The sequence below is a fragment of the Talpa occidentalis genome, unplaced genomic scaffold, assembly GCF_014898055.3.
Source record: "Talpa occidentalis isolate TD23 unplaced genomic scaffold, MPIMG_talOcc4v2.1 talOcc4.16, whole genome shotgun sequence".
NCBI classification, from domain to species: domain Eukaryota; kingdom Metazoa; phylum Chordata; class Mammalia; order Eulipotyphla; family Talpidae; genus Talpa; species Talpa occidentalis.
In genome coordinates, this window is record NW_023601653.1 from 35645432 (window position 1) to 35670279 (window position 24848).

The 24848-nt window shown below is 41.2% G+C and overlaps 1 protein-coding gene across 1 annotated transcript; it reads right to left on the bottom strand.

Annotated features, from left to right (window-relative positions):
* Window positions 1–2967: 2967 nt before the first annotated feature.
* On the bottom strand, window positions 2968–24848 carry LOC119247523 (lysozyme C). Its single transcript, XM_037514010.2, has 5 exons — window positions 24623–24848; window positions 7066–7301; window positions 5553–5717; window positions 4503–4581; window positions 2968–3726 (listed from the first exon to the last, which is right to left on the bottom strand). Exons 2-5 carry the CDS (start codon window positions 7232–7234, stop codon window positions 3660–3662), a joined length of 480 nt encoding a protein of 159 aa, XP_037369907.1. The 5' UTR covers window positions 7235–7301; window positions 24623–24848; the 3' UTR covers window positions 2968–3659.

Below are 24848 nucleotides of genomic sequence, written 5' to 3' on the forward strand. Positions count from 1 at the left end.
GAACGCCGGAGAGCCCAGACAGAGTGAAGACTTACTGGGGGCTGGGAGGCCTACCAGTCTCCCGGCCCCCCAGTATTCCTGCCTGCCCTGTACCTGGTAAATCCCAATAAAAGCCTGCAAAAGCCACTGAGGGCTCTAGAACTCTCCTCCTTTATCCCTTCTGCTGGATCAGAAAACCTGCTCAGTGGCCTGTCCTGCCTCTACAAGACTTCTAAAAAAGCTACTGACTTCCCAACTGTGTTGTCCATCTTCATAGTGCGGGTCCAGATATTCCCAGATGTAGGAGGAGGTAAAGAAAATCTCCATTTTCCTAGCTTACCTAATTTTCCAAATTGTTCTTTTCCTTAGCATATCCAGTGGGGTGCCTGCAGATAGGCTGCCTGGAATGCCCTACAGCCCCTTTTGCTCCTTCAGTGAGCCAAATGGGCTCCACTCAACTCACTCAAGCGTTCTCTACCCTGTCTTTCCTGACATTGAAAGTAAATTCAAGCCAAGCCACAAGAATAGTGCCAGTTACCTTCCTGGAGGTTTTTATTACTTTTTTAAAATTAATTTATTTATTTATACAAGCACTGGGCACAGTCAGAAGCGCGGGAGGGTGAGAGAATTGACCAGAGCCAGAACGGAGAACAGAGCAGGCAGAATGACGAAGTACACTGCTGAGGGGAAACAGCGGGCGCGGCAGGAGAGGTCTGCGCTCCATGTGGGACCCTCGCCCGGCGGCCGGGGATCCAACTGGCGCTGCAGAGGCTGTGGGCAGCTTTGCAACCCAGCACTCAACTGCTGCGCCACTGGGGAGACCCAATTCCTGGAGGATTTTAGAACAAAAGAGTTCTTGAAACTCCTGGGGTCATTTAGGGTGGTCAGCAGCCTGTCCTGTTAAGGTCAGGAAGACCACAGGGCAGGTTTTCTGATCCCATGCAGACCGGGTAAAGGAGGAGTCAGAGTCCTCAGTGGTTTTTTGCATGCTTTTATTGGGGTTTACCAGGCATATGGCAGGCAGGGGTGCTGGCTGGGGGGCTGGGAGGCTGGCAGTCCTCCCAGCCCCCAGCAAATCCTCACTCTATCTGGGCTCTCTGGCCTTCTCTCCGCTTCTCTGCTCTTCTGTTCGTTCTGCTGCTCTCGGCTTCTCTTTCAGCTTCTACTGGCATCCCCGTGACGCTGCCCTTAAAAACACCGTCTCAGCCCAGGTGAATCCCATCTACCTCTACCCACACCCTATTCCAGGTGCCCGCCATCAGGCATGCATTCAGGACCGCAAGGATCCATCATCTATCCTGATGGCGGGAGGGCAGAAAAGCCTGATACCTTTTACCTTACCCTACACCTGTCATCAAGAAAACTGGAGGAAGGGTCTCAAGAGACAGAGGCCCCATCCCTTCCTGGTCACCAAATTGTTACCAGTTCTGAAGGGCCATTGTCTTTCACCAACTAACCACACAAAAACTTTGAAAGCCAGTTAAAGGTTTCAATATAGAACATTTATTGTGGATAAACAATAGGGGAGGGAAGGGCCTCCCTGGTGGCACAAAGGATTAAGTCTCAGCACTATTGACAGCCACTGCAGCACAAGTTCGATCCCCAGCTAGGGAGGTGACCCACATGGCCCAGCAGACCTCTCCTGTCTCACCCGCTGCTCCCCTCAGCAGTGCATTTCCATCAGTCTGCCTGTTCTGTTCCCCACTATGTCTCTGGTGAGTCCTCTCACCTCCCACATTCTGCCCTGTACCTCAGCTTTTGTATGCATAAATAAAATAAATCTTCAAAAAAAAAATAGGGGAAGGGCCCCCCCAGTGGCTCAGAAGGTTGAGCACAGTGCTGTGGAGCTGTCTGCAGCCCCTGTGGCGCAGGTTCCATTCCCAGCCCACAGGGGATTCCCACATGGCTCAGCAGACCTCTCCTATAGCGCCTGCTGCTCCGCTCAGCAGTGCTTTCGGTCTACCTGTTCTGCTCCCCACTCTGTCTCTGGTGAATCTTCCAGTGCCTCTGGCCTTTACCCCAACTATTGTATAAATAAGAAATAAATCTTTGAAAAAAAATTCATCCTCTAAAAAAAAAAAAAATAGGGGAAGAGGGACAAGTGTCCCGAGTAGAGAGGAATGGGGGTTCTGGTTTTATGTGGTTGATCACCAGGACTGGGCAGCAGCATATTGGCCGTCAGGTTTTGTAAGCAAGGCATCAGAACCTTTGAGAACACACAGACGCTTTACATGATCTCAAGTTTACACCCTTTCTTCCTTACTCTGAAGGGAAATGCATCTCAGTCCATCAGGTTCCCAACAAGTGAAAGGTAGAAGGAACTAGCACCAGGTTAATCCAGTAACACAAAGAGCAAGCCAAACACAGGGGCCCTGTAACAGTATGTGGATTGTTTCTCTAGCTCTTACTAGGTTTAGGGGGACAAAGAAATAAGATTGATAAACAAATAGATCTATTTCAAGGCATGAGATAGCATCTACAATTCCATAAAATAAATTCTTCTAGAATGTTGTCACGGGAGTAAGTTGCTAAACACAGGCAAAGGTGAATAGGGGTTTAAGAAATTTAGAGGCGGGCCTCCCAGGTGGCGCAGCGGTAGAGCGCTGGGTTGCAAAGCTGCCCGCGGCCTCTGTGGCACCGGTTCGATCCCTGGCTGCTCCCCGGCCACCGGAGGAGGGTCCCACATGGCGCGCAGACCTCTCCTGCCGCCCGCTGCTCCCCTCAGCAGTGTGCTTCGGTCCTTCTGCCTGCTCTGCTCCCTACTCTGGCTCTGGTGAATTCTTTCACCCTCCCACGCTTCTGACTGTACCCAGTGCATGTATAAACAAAAACAAACAAACAAATAAATAAATAAACATGCCTCTATTAAAAAAAAAAAATCTTAAAAAAAAAAAAAAGAAATTTAGAGGCAAATTTAGAAGAAATAGTAAAAGTACCAAATCTTTTTATTTCCCCAATATTTTTTTTTCTTCAGAGATCAGATGGGTTTGAACAAACAAAGACAAGGTATGAGTTGCAAAGCCTTTAATGAAAAAATGTTTTTCTTGTTTACAACATGCGTAATTTCACATCTGTGATTAATTACAATTATTTCAATTTCTGCAAATTCATCTGCCTCTGTGTTTAGTGACAATGCATGACTCTAGGTCAATAACACTAAACCAGCAACAGCTCAACTATCTTTTCTATTCATTCATAACAAGCCAGATGCATAGAAGAGTTCTTTGAAGGAAGAAAACAGATTGATATAGAAATTGTGATTTTTATTTCTAAAGCTATAAAAGCAACATTTAAAAACTCCTTTCCATTAACATAAAGGCCACAACTACCAATCTCTTCAAGAAAAGCTGTTCTGTATCTTGGGCTTCCTGTGAGGCCACTGTGGAACGTTGATCTTAAAATCCTTAGGGCTAGAGTGCCTAGAAATGTACTGGATGTATTGGATAGTCTAAAATTTCACAAACAGTCATTCTGTTAGTAAACTGAAAATTCTTGTAGGCTTCATATAAAATGATAAACACATTGGTAGATATTAAATCTCTTAGGGGAAAGACCGTATTTTGTTTCTATTTCTGTTTAAATGCAATTTGTTTGAAAAAAATGGTATTGTGACCTTCTCCTCAACTACTACTCCCTTAATATGCAAAGAAACAAAATGAGCTGAAGAAGGGAAATTGCAGTTAAACTCCACAACCCCTTATGTACTGACTGACATCTCTGTTTTGACAACGGTTTGTCCATGCCACCCTGTAAAGGAAGGAGAAACAGTGATCAGCTTAAACTCATCTTCACTGTAATACAGACACTTTAAATCCTTTGGGAAAATAAACTCTTTCATGTAAATGAAATACAGGCTAGATCCTGGTTTGATATTTAAAAAATGGAAAAATGTAAACCAAGTACTTCATTTCCCCCCCAAGACTTCACTAGAGCATAGAGTGGTGAACAGCTATGTGCATTTGACAACAGCAACTGCTAAGTGCATTCCTTAGTTCCAAAAATAATTTCAAGATACAAGAAGGAGCTGGAGAGTTATAAAAATTCGGAAATACCCTAAAATAAGTTGAGGCAGGTCCTCGGTGGCACAAGGGGTTAAGACAAAACCCACAAAGCAATCTGCAACCACTATAGCATGAGTACAAACAAATCCCCTGCCAGGGAGCTACCCACATGGCACAGCAGACCTCTCCTGACTCCCGTCAGCAGTATATTTCAATCAGTCTGCCTGTTCTGTTTCCCACTCTGTCTCTGGTGAATCCTCTCACCACCACACCCACCCCACACCTCTGGCCTGTACCCCAGTTCTTGTATGCATAAATAAACTCCCCCCAAAAAATAATAAATTGAGGCATAAAGGAGTAAGATTCTGAATCAGTAAAAATAGACTGTTTCTAGGTAGTACATTATTTAGCAGAAGTCTAAAGCTACAATTTTAAGTTCTCAGTAGCATACTTTGGATTCTGAAAATCTTCTCTCACAATAACTAAGTACAATAGCTTTCGCTTTTGATGTAGAAAACCTACCATGCTCTAATGCCTTGTGGGTCTCTGACAACCCTCTTTGCACATTTAACAGCCTCAGTGATGTCATCTCGAAGTAAAACTGAAAAAGAAGTGGGAAGGAGGGAAAATAACTTTCTTAGACATTCCATTTTAAGTTTAGGGTTAGCCAGCTTTATTCATTTAGGCTAAGGAAAGAACACTGAAATTATTTTCCAGGCGTCTGTGAATGTTGAGGGAAAACTAAGCACTGTTAAAAGCAAAAAAACAAAAAAACAACAAACCAGCTATTCTACTAGTTGAATTTACCCTAAAGAAGTAGCAAGAAATGCACCCGGGACCTCCCTGGTGGCTTGGGGGTTAAGCCTCACGGCTATATTGCCTGAGTTCGCATGAGTTAGATCCAGGGCCAGGGAGCTAATCCACATTTGGCACAGCAGACCTCTCCTGTCAGGCCTGCAGTGTATTTCAGTAAATCTACCTGTTCTGCTCCCCACTCTGTCTCTGGTGAATCTTCCCACCCCTCATACCTCCGGCCTGTACCCAGCTTTTGCATGCATGCATAAATAAATCTTTTTAAAAAATTAGAAATGGAGTGTCATGTTTCTAATTCGGTTTAAAGTCATTCAGCAAGTCTGCATAAAAGAAATGAAAATGACAAAAGGGTAACGACTTTAACATAATGTAATGGGCATGTGCATATGGCCATTTATGACACAGATACCTCTAATTTTCTCTAGATTTAGAACATTTTATAATAAAAAGTAAATACAATTTTAAAAAAGGACTAAGCAACCAAATTATCCTTTAAGTTCCGCAAAGTAAGTTGGAGGAATTGCACTCTGATTGACAAAATATCTGTAAGTCCATTTATAATAAATTAATAGGTCATCCCAGGAATATTCATGTATTAGAAAACAGCAAGCTTTTATTATAGTGACTCTTTAATTTCTTATATAAGGATTTATGAGAAGAATAACAGTTTCTAGAAGTTGAGGTGGAGTTTTTCTAGGTCAAGACTTTTCCATTTACACTGAATCTCTATCTTGTCTTACAATACAGCTATTGTCTTACCATTGCAGGAAATACCACAGGCATTGACGGCCCCTGGGGTTTTTCCATCATTACACCACCAGCGGCTATTGATCTGAAATATCCCATAATCGGTGCTTCTGCCTCCTGGATTATAGTTTGTAGCTCGTGTGTTATAACCACTTTCCCATTTAGCCAAGCACATCCCTGAAAAGAATGTATTTTTAGTAATAAACAGCAACAGGTGAGTTATACTGCATATCATAATCAGCTCTATTTAGCTAATTCTATTTTTCTAGTAACTTATATAAGTATAAAGAAGTATTTTATTTGTAACTATCTTAATACTTCAATGTTGAAAGTTCCTTAATAGAATCCTTTTTGCAAATCATTTTTAATACCAACGTAGCAGGATAACACACTTAAAAATATTAAAATAACTGTTTCTGTTATTGCCATTTCCCTTTCTGACTCCGCACCCTCAGGCAAGATTCAGCCTAGAATAGAAAAATCAACAGAGTTGTTGAGTGAATTTTGCAATGAGTGGCAAATACATATGTTGATGGAAAAATGTTATTAGGAAAAATGAGGATTTTCTGAGAGATACGTTTTCTTAGAACACTTGAAATTAATTTGGATATCAAATTAGAATCTGGAAAACAAGTGACAGGAAAGGGTAGGCTGTTTCACTCATTCCCATATACATCCACACATTCATTCAAAAGTATTAAGAGTTGAGGGGAAATGTTTGAATTCAGTCTAAAAAGTACAGTGATTACACTGACAAATATTGATTAAATATAACAAAACTTTCATTCAGGGCACATCATGAATTGGATGGAGGAAACTGAAAAGTATTAATTAACTAACTGGGAGTAAGAGTAATAGGACATTTCATGCTGCATTTCTGAGTTCCCCTGACAGTGACTGAGAGGAAATAGATTCTTACTGCCCTAGTACTAAGAGTGCAACATAACTTTGCTGTTAAAAATCCCACTTCATGGAAGGGGAATGAAAAAGGAATCACACTCTATTACTCTAGGCTCGCAGAATCCAAATGCCCGAATGGAAATGACTCGAGTCAAGTACTAGAACTTAACAGAGATGTCTTGAGTTCCCAAATGCAGCTCTCAGTCAGCCTAGCTGTGTTGAGTCAGGGACAGCGGGCACCAGAAGGGTACAGGGGCCCTGGCTCACTCCCTGTGCCCTCCTCATTCCTTCATTTGGCAATTCTGATTCTAAAGGAACAAGGTGATGTTTGTTTGCTTTTTAATATTTGGTTGAGGTAATATTGCGGTACCCATCAGGTATCACCACCAGGCACTTACCCATATTTCACCACGCATTTACTAACATTCCTCCACCATAGACCCATTGTGCTTCCTTTCTTCTTTCTTCTTACCCTTTGTCCCCTCAACTGGATGTTTTTGAGGAATGTAAGAAAACAAGCTTTCAAAAAAATTTTAAAAGCCCATTCATTCAAATCGCCACTCTTACTGTTCATCTTCTAATATCTTACCCACACTTGGCTTATGGAAGTATGAAGTGGACTTACAATTTGCCAGGCTGACTCCCCTGTAGCCATCCATTCCAAATCTTTTCAGAGCTCTGGCCAACTCGCATCTTTCAAAGACCTTGCCTTGGACAGTGATGGCAAAGAGGAGAAGTCCGAGAATAAGGAAAGCCTTCATGTTGCCTGGGAAGCCAGATCTCCTGCTGAGCATCCCCAGTCATCCCTGGTATTTAAAGGGTTTAACTTCCTCTTCCTCTTAGTGGTTTGGCAGCTCTACCCTTTGAGATGTAAGGAAAACAGGAAAGGTGGTGGGTTGACTAATTTTTAAAATTTTTTTTTCTCAAATTAATCTACATGGAAATGATGAAATGGCATTGTTGAAAGAATTCGCCCATGAAGAAGTGGGAAGTAGCGCTGTTTCCAAAATAGGAACTTTCTCCCACTTTGAGAAACTACAAGAAATTGAGAAAGTATAAGAATTTGAGAAACTATATGAATTTGAGAAAGTATAAGAAAAAAAAGCAAATGAATATTTTACACAACTGAAAACAAACTCTGACCTTTGATTAACACTCATTTTTATAAATTTTTTCTATGCATTTAATATGGCTAGTCATCATTTTCACTTAAAATTATATATATATATTATATATATATATGTATTCCACAGATGCAACCTACGAAGATATCCACAGACATTGCAGCACAAGTTCGACCCCTGGCCAAGGAGGTAGGCCAAGGTGCTACCCACATGGCATAGGAGACCTCCCCTAACACGCCCACCGCTCCCCTCAGCAGTGTATTTCATTCAATCTGCCTGTTCTGTTCCCCACTCTGTCTCTAGTGAATCTTCTCACCCCCCACACCTCTGGACTGTACCCAAGTTCTTGTATGCATAAATTAATGGATCTTAAAAAAATATTTTTTTTAAATAAAAAATTAAACAAAGGATCCCAGTCCATGGGTCTTGTCATCCCTATCTTTTTAGGTTTTTTAGGACAATAGTTAGCATTTTGAGCCCTAAATATGTACCATGCAATCTCATAATACTTTGCATGTGGTATCTCAATTCTTACAACAACTCTATGAAACATGAATTACTGTCTCCATGTAACAGAAGAGGAAACTGAAGCATAAAGATTTAAGTAACATCTGTGTTCACAGTGGTAGTGAGCAGCTGGGCTGGGACCCAAACCCCTAAACGCTGCACCATCAAGCTATAGATCCTTCCAGGCGCATGAGTAAGCATGTGATTGAGGCTGGAAATACCCAAATTCTCAGGCCCAGTGACATTTTCTCTACTTAGTGGTAGCCTGCAGAAGTTTCTGGTTAGCCATTATTGGCAGTCAAATACCTTAAATGTATATTAAAACCTTTGTGTTTTCACTTTGTGGTGATTTAAGAAAATGAATTAGAATATTCAGGATCATTAGGAGAGCCACCAGTTTACATCTGATTTTATATTTACAGATATTTAAAGGTCATTAATGGGGCCTCTCCGGTGGCGCAGTGGTTGAGCGCTGGGTTGCGAAGCTGCCCGCAGCCTCCGCAGCACCAGTTCGATCCCTGGCTGCTCCCCGGCCACCGGAGGAGGGTCCCACATGGCGCGCAGACCTCTCCTGCCACCCGCTGCTCCCCTCAGCAGTGTACTTCGGTCCTTCTGCCTGCTCTGCTCCCCGCTCTGGCTCTGGTGAATTCTCTCACCCTCCTGCGCTTCTGACTGTACCCAGTCTGCTTGTATAAATAAATAAATAAATAAATCTTTTTTTAAATAAATAAATAAATAAATAAAGGTCATTAATGACAACTTTTGAAGCTCAACACAGGCTGTCTCCACAGTGTCTCATTTTGTGGGCGACTAAAGTGTCTATACCACCAGCGACAATCAAGGTTTTTGCTTTCTTTTTTTTTTTTTAAATAATAAATTTTACTTTTATATTCCCCATACAATTGCAAACCCCCCATTCTGACCCCAATCCCTCCCCTCCCGCCCCCCACCCCCCAAAATGTGTCTCTGGTTCATAGTTTTTTGTTAAGGTTTTTGCTTTCTTAGGCTATCTTTGAGTGACTCTGGATCTTGAGAGGGCTATGTCCTTTGCACCCCTTTGGGGGACACCTCTTGTGCCCACGTTGAACCACAAAAGACTTATAGGTTTGGAGTCACCATTAGAAATGGTATTCCTTTGAAGATGTGGGTTTCTATATCTAAAAGGACTTTTTACAGTGCTCTAATCCTAAACAAATGTCCTATTTGTATTCACTGGAAGAGCAAACTGAGGGAAAAAAAGTAAATATAGAAAAATGCCTTCACAGGGGTCTCCCTGGTGGAGCAAGGGGTTAAGACGCAACCTACGAAGCTATCCACAGCCACGGCAGCACGAGTTTAATCCCCGGCCAAGGAGCTACCCACATGGTGCAACATACCTCTCCTGACTCCCCTCCTGCTCCTGTAAGCAATATATTTCAGTCAAGCTGCCTGTTATGCTTCCTACTCTGTCTCTGGTGGATCCTCTCACCCCCCACACCTCTGGTCTGTACCCCAGTTCTTGTATGCATAAATAAATAAATCTTTAAAAAAAAAAAAAAAAAGGAAGAAGAATGCCTTGGCTAGTAGTGTAAGGGGAAAAAAAGAAAAAATCCAAAAATGCTTCCGTAGCAAGAACAGCAGGTACATATCAGACTTATAGTAAGTTCAAAAACTATAAAAGGTGCTTAAGCAGGTGTGGAACTTATATAAATACTGATAATCAGGAAATTGCTTTTATAAATATCCAGAACACACAAGAAGGCTACAGTTATTGCCTCTTATTCTATAAGCAGAATCACCCATGATCTGGCCTTCCTGTAATTTGTGTTTCCACTGCCAAAAAAAAAAAAAATCATCAGACAATTGATTGTCTTTGTCTTGAGGAAAAAAAAAAGGTCTGTGAATATTATTTACCCTAGATTTCTGATAATAGGTAAATATGCCAATGAGTTCCTTCTTAGATAAAACTTGCAGTCTTTTTCAGTCCCCTGGAAATATTACTCTTTGAAATGTAAACATCTAAGAAAATAACGACCAAAATAGCCCGATTTTGGAGGGGAAAAAGAAGAAAACAGAAAAGGTTTTTAAAAACCCAAATGCTACTTTGATATATCGATGCCATTCATCACACAAAATACAGTGCATAGCCTCTATAAGATTATTTAATAAAGGCAAGTTAAAAAAAATGAAGTCGTCTTCAGAACTATTGGTAAAAAGTTTTATCTATCTGAGGGGGTAGCCTTATCTTGTTCTAGCTGCCAGAAACACCATTTAGCTCCAACTAGTCTTTTAAAAGCTAATGAGTTTTTTAAATTAATTTTTAAAAATTTACAAAAAAGGGCCTCCCTGGTGGTGCAGCAGGTTGAGCGCTGTGCTGTGAAGCGTGCTGCATCCTCTGCAGTGTGGGTTCGATACCGGCCAGCGGGCGGGATCTCACATGGCGCAGCAGATCTCTCCTGTCATACCCGTTGCTCTCCTCAGCAGTGTATTTCTGTCATCTGCCTGTTCTGCTCCCTGCTCTGCCTCTGGTGGGTACTCTCACCCTCCCAAGCCTCTGGCCTGTACCCCAGCTCTTGTATAAAAATACATACATCTTTAAAAAAAAATGTGTTTCAAAAAAAATTTACAAAAAATATTTTTTGGAAGGCCGCTCCCTGGTGGCGCAAGGGGTTAAGACTCAGCACTATGAAGCTATTGGCAGCCAGTACAGCATGAGTTCGATCCCTGGCCAGGGAGGCAACCCACATGGTGCAGCAGACCTCTTCTGACTCCCCCGCTGCTCCCCTCAGCAGTGTATTTCAGTCAAGCTGCCTGTTCTGCTTCCCACTCTGTCTCTGATGGATCCTCTCACCCCCCACACCTCTGGTCTGTACCCTAGTTCTTGTATGCATAAATAAATCTTAAAAAAAAAAAAAAAAGAAGAATGTTTTGGCTAGTGTAAGGGGAAAAAAAGGAAAAACACAAAAATGCTTCTGTAGTAAGAACAACAGGTACATATCAGACTCACCATAAGTTCAAAAACTGTAAAAGGTGCTAAAGCAGGTATGGAACTTATGTAAATACTGATAGTCGGGAAATTGCTTTGACAAAGCTCCAGAACACACAAGAAGGCTACAGTTATTGCCCCCTATTCTGTAAGCAGAATCACCCGTGATCAGGCCTTCCTTTAATTTGGGTTTCCACTGCCAAAAAAAAAAAAAAAAAATCATTGGACAATTGATTGTCTTTCTCTTAAGGAAAAAAAAGGTCTGTGAATATTATTTATCCTAGATTTCTGATAATAGGCAAATACGCCAATGAGTTCCTTCTTAGATAAAACTTGCAGTCTTTTTCAGTCCCCTGGAAATATTACTCTTTGAAATGTAAACATCTAAGAAAATAACTGTTGACCAAAATAGCCCAATTTTGGAGGGGAAAAAGAAGAAATAAGAAAAGGTTTTTAAAAACCCAAATGCTACTTTGATATATCAAAGCCATTCATCACCCAAAATATAGTGCATAGCCTCTATAAGATTATTTAATAAAAGCAAATAAAAAAAATGAAGTCTTCTTCAGAAATATTGGTAAAAAGTTTATCTATCTGAGGGGGTAGACTTATCTTGCTCTAGCTGCCAGAAATACGATTTAGCTCCAACTAGTCTTTTATAAGCTAGTGGGTTTTTTACATTAATTTTTAAATATTTACAAAAAATATTTAGAGGCAGTTCCCTGGTGGCACAAGGGGTTAAGATGCAGCACTATGAAGCTATTGGCAGCCAGTGCAGCACGAGTTTGATCCCCGGCCAGGGAGGTGACCCACATGGCCCAGCAGACCTCTTCTGTCTCCCCGCTGCTCCCCTCAGCAGTATATTTCAGTTAGTCTGCCTGTTCTGTACCCCACTCAGTCTCTGGTGAATCCTCTCACCCCCCTCACCTCTGGCCTGTACCCCAGTTCTTATATGCACTAATAAAGAAATCTTTTTTTTTTAAGATTTATTTATATATTTATACAACCACTGGGTACAGTCAGAAGCACAGGAGGGTGAGAGAATTCATCAGAGCCAAAGCAGGGAACAGAACAGGCAGAATGACGAAATACACTGCTGAGGGGAGCAGTGGGCAGGACAGGAGAGGTCTGCGTGCCATGTGGGACCCTTGCCAGTGGCTGGGGATAGAACCGGCGCTGCAGAGGCTGTGGGCAGCTTTGCTGCCCAACGCTCAACCACTGTGCCACCAGGGGAGACCCACAAATAAATAAATCTTTAAAAAATAAAACAAAAAAAAATTTAGAGGCAAATTATTTATATTCAGAGGGCGATAATCCAGGCACGCTGACCACCCTGCAGGTGAGACACAGGCAGGTGGAAAGTTGGGGAGGAGGACTCAAGATGACTCTATCCAAGGCCACCTCTGCTCTCTCAGCTTTTGTGTATTACCTTCACTCTTGCTGAAGCCAACTTTCTGTTCTTGTCCATGCACATTGCTGGACCAGCTCCAGTTCAAACATCAGGAACGGCTGAAGCTATATAGAGGATAATCTGATAGGGCCAGATTGGGTTAAGCATCCTCCCAAGTCTCATCAGCTCTAACCAAGGTGAAGGGCTATTCTCCCTTGGGAGTGTAGCCAGCCGTTCTCACCAGAGGAAACTAAGCTGAGGAGATCTTATCTGCTACGAACCAATGGGCAACTCAGTTGTTACTAGTGCCATCTATCAAGGTAGGGAGTTCATGATGACGAAAGATCAGAACAGAAGATGATCACTTAAGTTTTGAGTATGTTCAGTTGCCTTGCCCACAGAACATCCAAATTATTGGCTAGGAGACAACTGAACGTAGACTCCAGAGTTTGGCATGGGAATCTGGACTGGAAAGCTAGGCTTGTGGCAATTAACAAAACCAAAAACGGGTATTTGTAACCATGGGCAAATAAGAAAAACATGCTGCTTCAGGATTGAGTGCCAGAGAATAAAAAATATTTACAGGATAAGCAAAGAGAGAGGACATAATAAAAGACACTGAGAAAAACTGCCAAAAGAACTAGTGAAGAAGGAATAAAAAAGTCTTGAAGAAAGTAAGAAAAAGGGTGTTTCAAGGAAAAGAAAACTGCCCAGTTGGACAAGGCCCCAAAAATCTCTGATGTGGTGAGCGCTAGAGTGACAGAAATAACCATGTGCAATGAATTTAGGTTAGGAAATTAATTCTTCATGAAATAATGCTTTTTTAAAAAATTTTTTTAAATTCTTTTTTTTTTTTTTAAAGATTTATATATTCATACAAGCACTGGGGTGCAAGCCAGAGGTGCGGAGGGTGAGAGAATTCACCAGAAACAGAGCAGGGAGCAGAAGAGGCAGAAGGACTGAAATACACTACTGAGTAGGGAGCAGACAAGAAAATTAGCATTTCAATGTAACCTGCAAATGAGGGCATTAGCAGGGTCACCTAACTTTGTCTGTGGAGACAAGAAAGTGTGTGTGGGGGGGGGGGGAATGACACTTGAACTAAGACCTAAGGTGACAGTGGGAATGGAATAGGTGGAATGGAATGAGTGAAGAGATTTAAGAGTGTTCCTTAGGAAAATTGAGAGTAATTTATTATTAGAAGAAAATGAGGCAAATGCTGATAGAATAATTGTGCAAAGACCGAATAAGAAAAGATCATGGCAGGTCTTCCGGTGGTTTTAACTTCATCATTAGGACAAAAGGTAATCATTGGGCAGACCGGGCGCATAGGGGAGTGTGTCCTCGCATCACTATTTTAGAACAGGGACCTTTCTTCAGTAAAGACTGCTTGAAACCGGCAGAAGGCTCCCAGCGGAGCCAGAGGTGAGCTTGGAAGTTTGCCCATGCTAGGCCCCTTCTGGCCAACAGTCCGAGCCCAGAGTGGGAGCGGCCACCCACAGCTGGGGCAGACTGGGTGCACAGGGGAGTGTGTCTCCGCATCACCATTTTAGAACAGGGACCTTCCTTCAATAAAGACTGCTGGAAACTGGCAGAAGGCTCCCGTGGAGCTAGAGGGAGAAGGTTACCTGCGCAGTCAGAGGTGAGCTGAAGGCCGCCACAAGTTTAGTCACGCCTGGCAGGAAGTTGGAGCCCAGAGGGGATCCAGTTTTTTTGGAACCCAGAGTGCAATCCAGCTGCCCCACCTCCAGGGAAGTTTGTGGGACTTCAAGACACACCTTTGTAATTAAACACAGAAGGAGGAAATATTCTGTGACAGCAACCATTAACATACTCAAAGTACCACTGCCTCACTAGACTTCTGGCATAACAGTATTTGACTCATTTGGACCACCAGTTTCCGAAACCCCACAAAGAGCACACCAAAAAGATGCCGGCCAGTACCAGCGGCACAGTGTCCCAATGCATATGGCAAATTAGAAAAGAGGCAGCAGGGAGAAGAAAAACTACATGCAACGTAGCAACTCCTCAGGAAAAAGACACACCACGAAAAAAAAACCACCCACCAGATTGCAACGACAGTGACTTGGAAGAACTTCTGAGCCTTCCAGAAAGGGAATTTAAAATTGCCGTGATTAAAAAACTGACAGAAGTCATAAAGGAAAACAATGATAAGGGAAAAATAATCAACAATCAGAAGAATGAAATTGAGTACCTAAAGAGAGAAGTAAAAGAAATGCAGGAGATCAAAGAATTAATGGAGGTGCTAAAGAACTCTGGGAAAAGCAATGAAAGCAGAATAGATGAAATGGAAAAACGAATAAGTACTCTTGAAGACACAGAAATAAAAAGAACCAAAACAGAAAAGGAAAGAGAAGTACGAAGGAAAAAGACCGAAGAAAGACTTCGGGAACTATCTGACTCCATGAGGAATGGAATTATAAGAGTTATAGGAATCCCAGAAGGAGAGGAGAGAGACCTAGGAATAGAGAAAATATTCAAGGAAATAATTGAAGAGAAATTCCCAAACATGAAGGAGCTGAAAATAGACATACAAGAAGCAAGAACACCAAACTTCCATGACGAAAGGAAAAATACAGCAAGACACATAATAGTAAAGCTCCCAAGAATCCAAGACAAGGAAAAAAGTAATGAAGCTGACAAGAGGGAAGAAACAGATAACATTCAAAGGGAAACCAATCAGACTGACATCAGACATCTCCGAAGAAACACTGCGGGCAAGGAGAGAGTGGAGGGACATAGTCAACAGACTCCAAGACAACAAATGCCAACCAAGAATACTCTATCCCACAAAGCTTTCCTTCCTCTATGAAGAAAGAATGAGGACCTACCCAGACAAACAGAAACTCTGGAATTTCATTACAACTAAACCCCCACTCCAAAAAATACTACAAGGAGTCCGAAAGCCAGAACCAACAGAGGGATGAATAACAACGAAAGAAGGCCAAAAAAAAAAAAAGTTATTAAAAGAATAAATAAATAAAACCAGAGGAAAGACAAACACAATGGCAAATACAGATGCTAACATATCAATATTAAATCTAAATGTAAATGGACTAAACTCAATAAAGAGACACAGAGTCGCAGGCTGGATTAAGAAACAAAACCCAACCATTTGCTGTCTCCAGGAAACACATTTAACTACAAAAGATAAAAATAGACTCAAAGGATGGAAAACAATCCTACAAGCAAATGGACCAAAAAAGAAAGCAGGAACAGCTATACTTAAATCAGATAACACAGATTTCAAACTCAAAAAGGTAAAAAGAGACCCCAACGGTCACTACATTATGATCAAGGGGACAATACTTCAAGAAGAAATAACACTCATTAACATATACTCACCAAATGAAGGAGCACCAAAATACATCAGACAACTATTATCATCTTTGAAAACAGACATCAGAGAAAACACATATGTAGTAGGAGACTTCAACACACCACTATCAACAATGGATAGACCAATGAGACAAAAAATAAGTAAAGACACTAAAGCTCTAAGGATCTAGAGCGCTTGGGCTTAACAGACATCTACAGAACACTAAACCCCCAAAAAATCTGAGTACACATTTTTCTCAAGTGCACATGGATCATTCTCCAGGATCGATCACATACTGGGGCACAAGACAAACATCAACAGATACACCAAGATCGAAATCATACCAACCATCTTCTCTGACCATGAAGGCATCAAACTAGAAATAAACCATAAAAAGAAGGTAAGGAACTCTCCTACCTCGTGGAGATTGAAACCCACACTACTGAAAGACCACTGGACTACTGAGGAGATCAAAGAAGAAATTAAAAAATTCTTTGAGTTGAATGACAAGGAGGACACCAATTTCCTAAATGTATGGGATGCAGCAAAAGCAGTAATAAGAGGAAAATATATAGCAATAGAGGCTCACATCAAGAAACAAGAAAGAACTCAAAGAAACCTAATCTCAAAGCTCAAAGAACTAGAAAAAGAACAACAAAAAAAAAACCTAAAACTAGCAGAAGAAAAGAAATAATAGGGCCTCCCTGGTGGCGCAGCGGTTGAGCTCTGGGTTGCAAAGCTGCCCTCAGCCTCTGCAGCGCCGGTTCGATCCCCGGATGCTCCCCAGTCACCGGAGGAGGGTCCCACATGGCGCGCAGACCTATCCTGCTGCCTGCTGCTCCCCTAAGCAGTGTACTTTGGTCCTTCTGCCTGCTCTGCTCCCCGCTCTGGCTCTGGTGAATTCTCTCACCCTCCTGCGCTTCTGACTGTACCCAGTGCTTGTATAAATAAATAAATAAATCTAAATAAATAAATAAAATTTTAAAAAATTAAAAAAAAAGAAATAATAAAAACCAAAGCAGAAATAAATGAAATCGAAACTAAAAAAAAAAAAAAATCCAAAAGATCAATGAAACCAAAAGCTGGTTCTTTGAAAAAATAAACAAAATAGACAAACCCCTAGCCAGGCTCACAAAGGAAAAACGGGAGAAAGCACAAATAAACAGGATCACAAATGAAAGAGGAGAAATCACAACGGACACAGCAGAAATCAAAATAATAATCAGAAACTACTATGAACAGTTATATGGAAACAAGTTCAACAATCTGGAAGAGATGGACAAATTCCTACAACTCTACAATCACCCAAAGCTAGATAAAGAAGAAATAAAACACCTAAACAGACCAATTACATGCAGCGAAATTGAAATGGTAATCAAAAACCTCCCCAAAAACAAAAGCCCAGTACCCAATGGATTTACAAATGAATTCTACCAAACATTCAGAGATGAATTAGTGCCTATCCTTCACAAACTCTTCCAAAAAATTGAGAAGGAAGGGATAATACCAAACACGTTCTATGAAGCCAACATTACACTAATACCAAAACCAAACAAGGACAACAAAAAAAAAGAAAGCTACAGGCCAATCTCCCTAATGAACACTGATGCAAAAATCCTCAATAAAATTTTAGCTATCAGAATCCAACAATGTATCCATAAGATAATTCACCACGACCAAGTAGGATTCATTCCAGGGACACAAGGATGGTTCAACATCCGAAAATCAATCAACGTCATCCAACACATCAACAACAAGAAATATAAAAACCATATGATAATATCAGTAGATGCTGAGAAAGCTTTCAGCAAAGTACAACACCCATTCATGAAATTCTTGGAATACAAGGAACATACCTCAACATCATAAAGGCCAAATACGACAAGCCAACAGCCAGTATCATTCTCACTGGCGAAAAACTGAAAGCATTTCCATTAAGATCTGGAACAGCAATATGGATGGAGCTAGGAGGGATCATGCTCAGCAAAATAAGCCAGAAAGAAATAGAAAAATACCGGATGGTCTCACTCATAGCAGGAATTTAGAGAACCTAAATAAGGGACCAGGAAATAGACTAATTATAATAAAGTAAAAATCAAAATCAACAAGCAACTATAAACCAGAGACACACTACAGGGTGGGGGGAGGCGTTCAGGGAGAGGAAGGATTAGGGTCAAAATAAGGGGGGATGCAATTGTATGGGGAATATAACTGAAATGAAAATGCATACATTGTGCAAAAATGAAAAATGATGTAAGAATTATATAAAATAAAATATTAAATCAATAAATCTTAAAAAAAGGATTAAACAAAAAGATCTGGAACAAGACTAGGATGTCCACTCTCACCACTGCTTTTCAATATAATACTGGAAGTCCTAGCCAGAGCAATAAGACAAGAGAAAGACATATAAGGAATCCAAACAGGAAAAAAGGAAGTTAAACTATCACTATGTGCAGATGATATGATAATATACATAGAGAACCCCAAAAACTCCACAGAAAAAGTAATTCAACTAATCAATCAGCTCAGTAAAGTGGCAGGATACAAAATCAATATGCAAAAATCAGTAGCCTTCCTATACACAAACAATAAATCTGAAGATGAAATTAAAAAAAAATCCCTTTTATTATCAAAACAAAAAAAATCAAATACTTGGGAATAAATCTAACAAAAGAGGTAAAGGACCTATACAAAGAAAACTATAAAACACCATTAAAAGAAATAGAAGAAGACACAAAGAAATGGAAAGACATCCCCTGCTCATGGATTGGAAGAATTAACATTATCAAAATGGCCATCCTACCAAAAGCAATATACAGATTCAATGCAATTTCAATGTCATTCTTCAAAGAAATAGAACAATTATTGATGAAATTCATATGGAATCACCAAAAACCCCAAATAGCCAAAGCTCTTCTGAAAAAAAAAAAAAAAAAAAAAAGGGAATGGAGGTTTCACACTCCAACTTCAAACTATACTACAAAGCCATAATCATCAAAACTGCATGGTATTGGACTAAGAACAGACACACAGACCAATGGAATCGAATAGAATATCCAGAAATAAACCCACAGATTTATGGTCAACAAATATTTGACAAGAGAGCAAAGAATATGCACTGGAGCAAAGAAAGTTTGTTCAATAAATGGTGCTGGAAAAACTGGGTCGCTACATGCAAAAGAATGAAGCTTGACCACTACCTCACACCATGCACAAAAACCAACTCAAAATGGATTGAAGAACTAGACATAAGACCTGAAACCATAAAATAAATAGAAGAAATAATAGGCGAAACACTACATGACATACACATCAAAGACATCTTTACAGACACATCACCCAAAGCAGTGATAGTGAAGGCAAAGATAAACAACTGGAACTACATCAAATTAAAGAGCTTCTGCACAGCAAAAGAGACAATAACAAAAACAAAGAGAAACCCCACTGACAGGGAGAACATTTTTGCACACAATACTAACAATAAAGTACTGATGACAAAAATCTACAAAGAGCTGATGAAACTCAACAAAAACAAAGAAAATAATCCAGTCAAAAATGGGCAGAAGAGCTAAAAAGACACTTCTCCGAAGAAGAAATGCAAATGGCCAACAGGCATATGAAAAAATGTTCAACATCACTTGTAATCAGGGAAATGCAAATGAAAATTACATTGAGATACCATCTCACACCAGTGAGACTGGCACATATTAAAAAAACTAGCAACAACAAATGTTGGCGAGGTTGTGGAGAAAAAGAAACTCTCCTGCACTGCTGGTGGGAGTGAAAACTGGTCCAACCACTATGGAGAGCTGTGTGGAGATTTCTTGACCTACTAAACATAGAGCTTCCATATGATCCAGCAATTCCACTCCTAGGTATTTACCCAAATGACACAGAAACAGTAATTCCAAAGGGCACCTGCACACCTGTGTTTATAGCAGCACTGTTTACAATAGCTAAGATTTGGAAACAACCCGAATGCCCAAAAATAGATGACTGGATCAAGAAGATGTGGTACATATACACAGTGGAATATTACTCAGCAATCAAAAAAAGATAAACACATGCAGTTTGTAGCAACATGGATGGAGCTAGAAGGGATCATTATTGTCCCAGCGAAATAAGTCAGAAAGAAAAAGAAAAATACTGGATGGTCTCACTCGTAGCAGGAATTCAGAAATCCTAAATAAGTGACCAGGAAAAAGACTAATCAATACAAAGTAAAAATCAAAATTAACAAGCAACTAGAAACCAGAAACCAGAGTGGGAGGCGGGGGGGATGGAGGGGAAGAAAAATGAAGGACTAGAGTCAAAATAAGGGGGGGGGGTGCAATTGTATGGGGAATATAACCAAAATGAAAATGCATACATTGTGCAAAGATGAAAAAAGATATAAGAATTATATAAAATAAAATATTTAAATTTAAAAAAAGGTAATCATTCAATGATTAAAAAAAAGAGCTTTTTTGAGATGTATTCACATAATCACATAATTCACCCATTTAATGTGTACCAGACAATGGTTTTCAGTAATTCAAAGAGTTGTGCAACAGACACAATCTCATAATTAAAATGAACACTTTTATCACACAAAAAGAAACCACACACCTATGAGTACGTTTCTCTCTTATCGATCCCACAACCAAATCTGGCAACCACAAATCTATTTTCTCTATTAATGTATAATAAGGTGGTCCCCAAGGAAAGGGGAGGTTCCAGGTTCCCTGCCCCACCCACGGTAGGGTGGAGCTGAGCAGGGAGAAAAGCTGCTGCAGAGGACACTGGGGAAGGAGGAAGAAGGACCGAGAGCCAGAAGGAGACCTGGAGGAGGCACATGGAGCAGAGATGTGTGAGGAATCTGCTCTTGCTTTTTGGTCCTGGACTGGCTGAAACAGACATGGGTGAGAGACTCGTGGGGAGGCTAACACTGGCAGTGTTTATCTTGATTTTGATTTTGCTCTTTGCCTTCCAGACTTGTCTGGCTATTTCTGACCCTTTTCTTTTTCTTTTTTTAAAGATTTATTTATTTATTTATTTATAAAAGCACTGGGCACAGTCAGAGCGCGGGAGGGCGAAAGAATTCACCAGAGCCAGAGCGGGGAGCAGAGCAGGCAGAAGGACCGAGGTACACTGCTGAGGGGAGCAGCAGACGGCAGGAGAGGTCTACGTGCCATGTGGGACCCTCCTCCGGTGGCCGGGGAGAAGCCGGGGATCGAACTGGCACTGCAGAGGCTGCGGGGAGCCTCGCAACCCAGCACTCAACCGCTGCGCCACCGGGGAGGCCCTATTTCTAACCCTTTTCTAGGGTACCCACTAGAAAGTGCTTTAGACTTATGGCAGGCGCTCAGGCCTGCTTTGGGCCAATCCTGTTTGGCTGGACATTTACCCACAAGGGATGGTTAACTTTGGGTGCGTGATTTGGACACTTTATTCTTCCCCTTTTCTTTGTTGCACACTAATTGTATTCAAGTTCCTTTCCATTAAAGGGCTGAAGCATTAGAGTATGTTTTACCTTGATGCAGAGGATGGCAGAATCTACATAAAGTGGGCAGGTTTGAGGTTCTGCGGTACCTCTTCCTTTGTTCTGTAACAAATAGATTTGCCTATTCTGGGCATTTTATAAAAATGGAATGATATAATATGTGGCCTTTTGTTTCTGGCTTCCTTCATTTACCAATTTCCAAATTTCTTCCATGTGGTAGTAGCAGGTATCATCATTTTCCTTCTTTTTATTGTCCAATAATATTCCACTGTGTGCACATACCACATGGTATTTATCCATTCATCAGTTCATCGACATTTGGGTTCTTCCCACTTTTTAGCTTTTATGCATAATGCCTCTACAAACGTTCATAGACCCGTTTTTGTATGGACTTTGAAGAGTTTTAAGTAGAAGAATAGTGTATTCATTTAATAAATGTCTGTCTGAATGCCTACTATGTAATGGCTGCATTCCAGGCACTAGATGTTTAGCAGCTAAAATTACCAAAAGTCAGATTATGTAGATATGTGTTCCATTTTCTCTGAAATAGTCTTACTACCAAATTATCACTTCAAAAGTATTTACCGCTATTCCTGAAATACCTGATTAAATACTATACTCAGTGATGTTTGGAAGATGTACTGTGTTGACAGCATAGCTCTTGCTACTGTAATTTAATGAGAAAATATTTCTGGAACATTTGACTTCTATTAAGAACTATGTGAAGATAACAGTTCTTTAATCTTGCAACTTTTTGGAACGTTCCTACAATGCACCAATTTTATGATTAGAAAGGTACTATGAAAACATTACAACTCATCTTCTAGCAAAACAAATTTTAAAAATTATAGGAAAATTAAGTGCCTACCTCATTTCTGTATGGCTTTACATAGACTGTCCACCGATGGGTGTGGCCATCCTCTTCTCTTTTCTTCCCAAAATACCGAGCAACATTACCATAAACTATTGGTTTAACAATAGTATCCCCCCCAAAAAAAATAATTTAAAGATCAACAATTATTGTCATTACCCAACAAACGGAATGAGAATTTGGAAAGCTTGTTTTAAGGAATGGCAGGTAGTCGAACAAACTAGAGTTTGCTTCTGAAACCATAACTAATCAGAAACTCAAAACCCACAATATTAAAAAATGTTGCATAGGAAGGGGTTTATAGAAAATTGATTTAGATAAAAATATTAATCACAATTGGATTCAAATAATGGTGAGTGGCATTACCAAGTGAAACTTGGTAAAAACTGGTGATGGTTTTTTTGCTACATTAGTGCTCACTTCTGAGATGTACATACATGTTTCTCAGCATCTGGCAAATACAAAGGCAATGAGTAATTGATAGATTATGATGGAAAGGAGAGAAAAATTGAGTGAAGAGAAAATACGGGGTGTTGCACATGAACTTGAAATCAGCTTTTCAAGAATGTACCTGAAGAATAGAGAGCAAGACATAACACACATGAAAAGTGCTGTGACAAGCTAATCAATAATAAAAAATGAGGAAAATGAACAAAGTGGAAAACACTTCATTGTGACTGAATAATCAGCAATTAAAATGAATACCTCTTAGCCTAAAGCTAGGTCAGAATATACCGAGCAGTTTATATGAAAACTGAAAAAAATATGGATATGCTGTTGACACTTTTGTGGTAAGCACAGATGGAGCTGTTTCAAGGCCTGACAGAATGAGTACAAGCAGCACTGACATGGTGGATGTATAATCTAACCCCTAGCTGCTACCTTTTTTCAAGAACTTGCAGAGTTCCTCACTGGTGAAAAGGGGCATCATTTATCAACAGATTTGTTACCTGGATGAAATTTAACTGAACTGAAAAAAGATGCCACACTGAAAAACCATCAGCAAGGAGAAGTAATTGTAAAGCTCTTGATTAACTCACACCCACTTCTAGTGGAAAAGTATCTGAGGACTGTAGGTGTAATCTCGTCACTTTGGACTGAAATTTACAAATCGAACATAGATTACAAGTAGAGAAAGTTCTGTAGCTTCTCTAAAATATACTATTTTAACCCTTTCTTCGCAGTTTCCTCAGTCCAAAACCTTGCCCAAAGTTGAGAGAAACATATTGATGAAGCTTCTATTTTTACCTGGCATGCTTTTCCCTTTCCCCTTTCATTAAATTACCACACCTTTTGAAATTTTCGAAGAACTCCCATTGACATGTGCTATTAAAGCATTAGTAAGGCAGTTTGCTAGAGTGTAACTAAAATTAAGTTAAAACAGCATGCCATGGATAAGGACTCAAACAATCCCAAAGATTAGGTAGGCACAAAAGTGCATGATTCCCTTTTAGAGAAAAAGTGCTTTTCTGCAGAATATAGGTGTTATCATGAACCAGATGGTCTTGCCTTAACAATTAATGTACCAGGGAGGTAGGAAAGTGGGAGGAAAATGCTTCTGTGTCAAACATGTCAGGTACTGTTGTTACTGTGCTATTGACTTTAAAAAAGAAATAAGCTAACGTTTAATGAACAGTTCCTCTGTGAAAGGCATTGCCATTTTATTGTTGTTTGCGTGCCTTAGTATCTTGCCCAGGCTTTGTGAACACCTTGAACTCAACTGTCCCACCCGCTAGTCCTTCAGCCACCACATTCATAATGACTGCGGGTGCCACCGCCTCCTTGAGGCTCTGGTTGGGGCTCAATCAAGCGATTGGCTAAGAAGTTTGGCTACTGAGTTGGCGCACGCGATAAACACTTATCAATTATCTTCAAATTTTTTTGAAAGCTTTATTTATTTATGCATACAAGAGCTCAGGTGCAGGCCAGAGATGCAGTAAGTGAGAGGATCCACCAGAGGCAGAGTGGGGAGCAGAACAGGCAGATGTACTGAAATCCATGAAGGAGGGGCACAGCGGGCGAGTCAGAAGAGGTTCTGCGGCGCCATGTGGGTATCTCCCTGGCGTGGCTGGGGATCGAACTCGTGCTCTAGTGCTGCGTCTTAACCCCTTGGGCCACCAGGGAGGCCCCAATTATCTGCTAATGTTATTATCCTCACAATCAGGTGACTGGCAGCAGTGAACCCCAAGGCCTAATTTCCCAGCCCTCCATGTGCATTTTTTCTCGGCAATAATAATCAGCTTTTCCCGGCCGTCAGATTGGTTTTGTGTGTTTTTTTGTATTTTGCTTTGTTTTGGCGCGGACGGACGGGTGATGCTGACGCGCCCAACCTGGGGCCCAATGAACACTGACTCTTCGCTCGGGAGCTCGCCTCGCTCTCCGCCTTGAAGCGACGCTTCCACCCCGAGCAGGGCGGGCGCGAGGGGCCGGCGGGCCCGCCCCACGCCGCGCAGAGGGGCGGCGCCGAGCGCCCCGGGGCTAGCGCGGGCCGGGCACTGACCTTCACTCTCCCGCCGGAGTCAGGCCCAAATTCGGCCATTCTCTTGAACATATTGTCCCACGGAAGAAGCCGCCGCCGCCAGGGAAACACACCGGGGCCGGCGGGGTCGCCTCTCCCCTCAGAGCCCCCGCTCCTCCCGCGCGGGCCCAGACCGAGCGCTTCTGGCCGAGGGCGGGCGAGGCCGGGGCGAGCGGCGCGGAGGAACCGCCAACTCCTCACGGCGGGA

What these genes read in the sequence shown, in the direction of transcription:
- LOC119247523 (XM_037514010.2), bottom strand. Translation starts at nt 7,234, where the DNA reads ATGCTCAGCAGGAGATCTGGCTTCCCAGGCAACATGAAGGCTTTCCTT. An exon ending in GGGAGTCAGCCTGGCAAATT is followed by an intron (nt 5,718 to 7,065) that starts GTAAGTCCACTT and finishes CATTCTTTTCAG; the next exon opens with GGATGTGCTTGGCTAAATGG. An exon ending in CCACAAGGCATTAGAGCATG is followed by an intron (nt 3,727 to 4,502) that starts GTAGGTTTTCTA and finishes CTTCCTTTACAG; the next exon opens with GGTGGCATGGACAAACCGTT.